This window comes from Miscanthus floridulus, chromosome 15, assembly GCF_019320115.1.
Source record: "Miscanthus floridulus cultivar M001 chromosome 15, ASM1932011v1, whole genome shotgun sequence".
Classification (NCBI taxonomy): domain Eukaryota; kingdom Viridiplantae; phylum Streptophyta; class Magnoliopsida; order Poales; family Poaceae; genus Miscanthus; species Miscanthus floridulus.
Window position 1 is genome coordinate 12,338,938 of NC_089594.1, and position 4,128 is coordinate 12,343,065.

The following is a 4,128-nucleotide window of genomic DNA, read 5'->3' on the forward strand; positions in this document are numbered from 1 at the left end:
GCACGCTCCTCCTTAGGAGTATGCGGCCCAACAGCCCTAGGTTCAGTAACAAAATAGCAGTGCATAGCAGTCAACCATCGAATGCACCTCTACCGCCACCTCTTGTAATGAGTTCCCTCAAAAATATTTGGTTTCAGCATACCCACAAAGCCGACTACCGAAAAACGCCTATCAGGTTTTTGGATTGTTAGAAATTTAGGCAATTTCAGTATTAATTTAATCTAGAAAAAGATTAAGAACGTGTTTGTGGCCTCAGAGCCGGTTGCGTTAGTCGACATAGCGCCTGTTGGTGTAGTCGTCCCGCTCGATGTAGTGCAGAGAGGTTGCAGTGCCGAACTCCCGCCGCCGTCACGAACGCCGGGAAGAAAATAAAGTCGTAGGTCGTGGATCGATCGAGCAGTCGCATGATCACTCCCCAAAAACCTGATGGCCACCCTCCACCCGAGCAGATGAACTCATAGATGACTCAGTTTCGGATGCCTGCTCTCCCTATTCCTGTGCTCATAGAAACCGGGACGGGAAGCCTTGGATGCTGCAGAAGCAGTGGATGTGTTTGTGCATTGGATCGAGAGAGACAAATGTTGAAACGATCCTTTCTATTTATCTCGCAGCTAGGCAAGCCAAAGGGCGCATGAGCCACCCTCGGAAGGGAAGGAGACACCACGGGAGGGGAGGAGAGGAGACCGACGCCAAAGGAGACAACACGGGAGGGGAGGAGAGGAGATCGGCGCCAAAGGAGGAGAGGAGACGCACGTTACGGTAAACTCCCGTAACTCTCCTCATAACTTTTCTCATTAGGTCATTAGGGGCAGAAACTCCTGAAACTCTCGTCACTCTTCTCATTATATTTTTCTTATTAGGGGCAGAAACTCCCATCATCACGAGCAGAAACTCCCGTAACTCAAAAACTCCCATAACTCCTGCCCATAATTGATTTGAATGGCAAAACCTTTCATGTCCCGCACCGCGTCAGGGCAGGTGGCGACGTGCTCGTGTGTGGCTCGCCTCATCCCATCTCAACCCACCAGCGTAGATAGACACGGTCCGCACATTTAAGTCGAGTCAACATTCAGTTAAAATCCCGTATAGGACTAAATAATATTGCGCACATTATTTAATTTAGGTCTTAGAATTTATTTGATTTAATTAGATAATATATGGGTCTGGCCCACGTTAAATCTAACACCATCGGCCTCAAGAAGGCTTTAAGCTTTCTATATCAACAAGCCTGCAAAACTATGGCTCAAATGATATAAATAGGCATGGAATATAACGTCGCGATAATCCTGTTTCCTCTATTGCTGGTGCAGACAAATTCTTGCTTGGATGACATGCTTGGGATTGAGCTGCTCGAGATTCATTTTCCTTTTGAGCTTAACAGACAACAATCACGCTCAATTCAGTTGACCAACGATACGGATCATTACATTGCATTCATGACGATCTCAGCAGAATGGAGCTCATTTATCTACAGCTTGCAACCAGACAAGGGAATTGTTCCAGCACGATCCATGTATAGTGTCACCATAACGTTGCAGGCGCAGGAGGAGGAACCTGGAAGTGCAATGTATACACACTGGGATGATGACTTCACTGTGCTGAGTACTAGAGTGGACGGGGACGTCACAGTCGGGGATATAAGCGAAGACATGTTCAATGAAGAGGAGGGTAAAGTCGTTGATAAGGTGAGTGTGACGGTCATTTTGGGCACGCAGTAATTACCGGAAGGAATCTCCAAAACTTGCGTGCAAAGACATATAAGGCGAACGCATTTATTATGTGTGGAATTATATTAAGAGGGCATTCATAGGAACTCCATTTCAGATCAGAGATTTGCTCATTGTTTCCTCTACTTTGCAACGCAAAGGGCCTACGTACAATTTATACTGTATCTAATAGGTATGCAGAGCGTGCTTGCAGGTTTACTTTGTGCTTCTTGTTTCATGTCCAAGTTTGTTTCTTTTCTTTTCATCCCGAACATTTATCACCATAAAATAAAATGGATATTGTAAGGCAACAGCTAGACGAAGTGTTATTTGTATCATCGTACAAAATTAATAAGGAGAGAACAGTTTCGACATTATATATTCTGTAGCCACTTTGAATTACAATAATTACTATGTTAATTTACGAAATTATAGTAACTCATTACTAAGTGGTTTACTATAACGTTATGGTAAATATCGCCATGTGTTATAGTAACCCAACTGTCGTAAATATGTATTGACATTATCGTAAATTAGTATATAAAATTATCGTAAATGGAGGTGGCCGCAGAATAACTTATTTTGTAGTTGACTACTGAATATACTTTCCTAGAACTACTACTCTATAGCTGGCTATAGAATAACTTTTTCTGTAGCCACTTTGAATTACAATAATTACTATGTTAATTTACGAAATTATAGTAACTCATTACTAAGTGGTTTATTATAACGTTATGGTAAATATCGCCATATGTTATAGTAATCCAACAGTCGTAAATATGTATTGACATTATCGTAAATTAGTATATAAAATTATCGTAAATAGAGGTGGCTACAGAATAACTTATTTTGTAGCTGACTACTGAATATACACTATATATATATATATATATATATATATATATATATATATATATATATATATATATATATATATATATATATATATATATATATATATATATATATATATACCATTAATCATATCCTAAGTCCATTGGATCAGAGGAGGGGTGTTTATCATTATGACTTTATCTGACCAAATCAGGGCTTCTTATGACTGCACTTGTATCCACTTAATCCATGTGTTAGCAATTTTTACATCAATCCACTTTGACACAAGTGGATTAGGGTGGATACGAGTGCAGCCAAGTAAAGCCTCAATTGATTCCTCTTGATTCTTGCAAAGTTTGAGGAGTATATGTTCTCCTCTAGCCATTTTGCGTCCAGTGAATTCGATGACCCGTTCTGGCTTTCAGGGATGCAATGTAGTCATCTCCTGACAAAGGCAACTCATGACACAAGTGGTGCTATTACATTTTCCTTACATATATAATGCTTGTACCCAAAACTGCAAAATCATGGGCAATAAATAACTAAAACTATGTTTGAGTCTCATAGGGTGTTTGGTTCCCCGCCATCGGTTGCCATTCCTAACATGTTCCACGCTACACTACAAAAGGCTGCTGCTTGGTTCATTAAAAAGCTATGACAGCCACAATCTTTCCCAGTGTAAAATCCTGTCACAGACGCGGCGTCCGTTTTTACCCCGCGAGTTAGGCGCCGCCATAGCTCGGTGTGGCGTGCTATGACCAGGAAGCAAATAGACCCTCAATGTGCTCTTATCGGGCACGGCCCATGGGCTGACGTGACCTTCGGCCTATTCGCTGGTTGGTTTCTGAGCTGGTTTGGGCTGGCTGGTGCTAGTTTGTTGTGAGAGGAAAACACTGTTAGCTGGCTGGTTTGGGCTGGCTGAAACCAACCAGCGAACAGACTGCTTGCCACCATTGAGTCCAGTCCACGAATAATCCTTTTCATGCATTGGTCTCCCATATATCATGGTTACAAGAGCTAGCACCTGAGGTGCTAGGATCTGACTCTCCGTGAGAGCGAATATTCCAAGGATTTAACGACATTGTGTCTTCAGTGGTAGTGGTGGGCGACATTCTCCTCGACAGCGAGACGTTGTACTATGTAATTAAAAATAGTATCTCATCTCATTTGTGGCCATTCACGTGAAATTGCCTGTGTGAGAGCTAGGTCAGCGTGAAATATGAAGATCACATAAAAGTTAGGAGAGGAAACTCATCTGTGAGCAATCCGAGTTAAAAAGTTAAACGAACTTGCTAGCGCCCGGACGTCCGATCAGGGGCACTAGCGTCGAACGGTGCTCCCGCGCCCGTGCCTGAGTGCCTGACGCACCCAGCTCCCTCGCCTCTCACCCATCCCACTCGAGAGGCCGCGCGGGCCCATGCATGCACAGGGACCACCCCGAGCCTACTCCGTTTCACGCGCCCGCATGCACGCAGCAGCAACACCACCACCAACAGGCGCACGTGATGATCCACGGCGGCACGGTGACCCATGGCGGCGGACTAGCAGCAACAACATGTGCTTCCCCGAGATCTACTTTTGAAACATC

General features: G+C 43.6%; 1 protein-coding gene across 1 annotated transcript; it reads left to right on the forward strand.

Annotated features, from left to right (window-relative positions):
- Positions 1-1,262: 1,262 nt before the first annotated feature.
- On the forward strand, positions 1,263-1,718 carry LOC136507006 (vesicle-associated protein 3-1-like). Its single transcript, XM_066501871.1, has one exon. The coding sequence runs from the start codon at positions 1,263-1,265 to the stop codon at positions 1,716-1,718; it is 456 nt and encodes a 151-aa protein (XP_066357968.1).
- Positions 1,719-4,128: the final 2,410 nt, after the last annotated feature.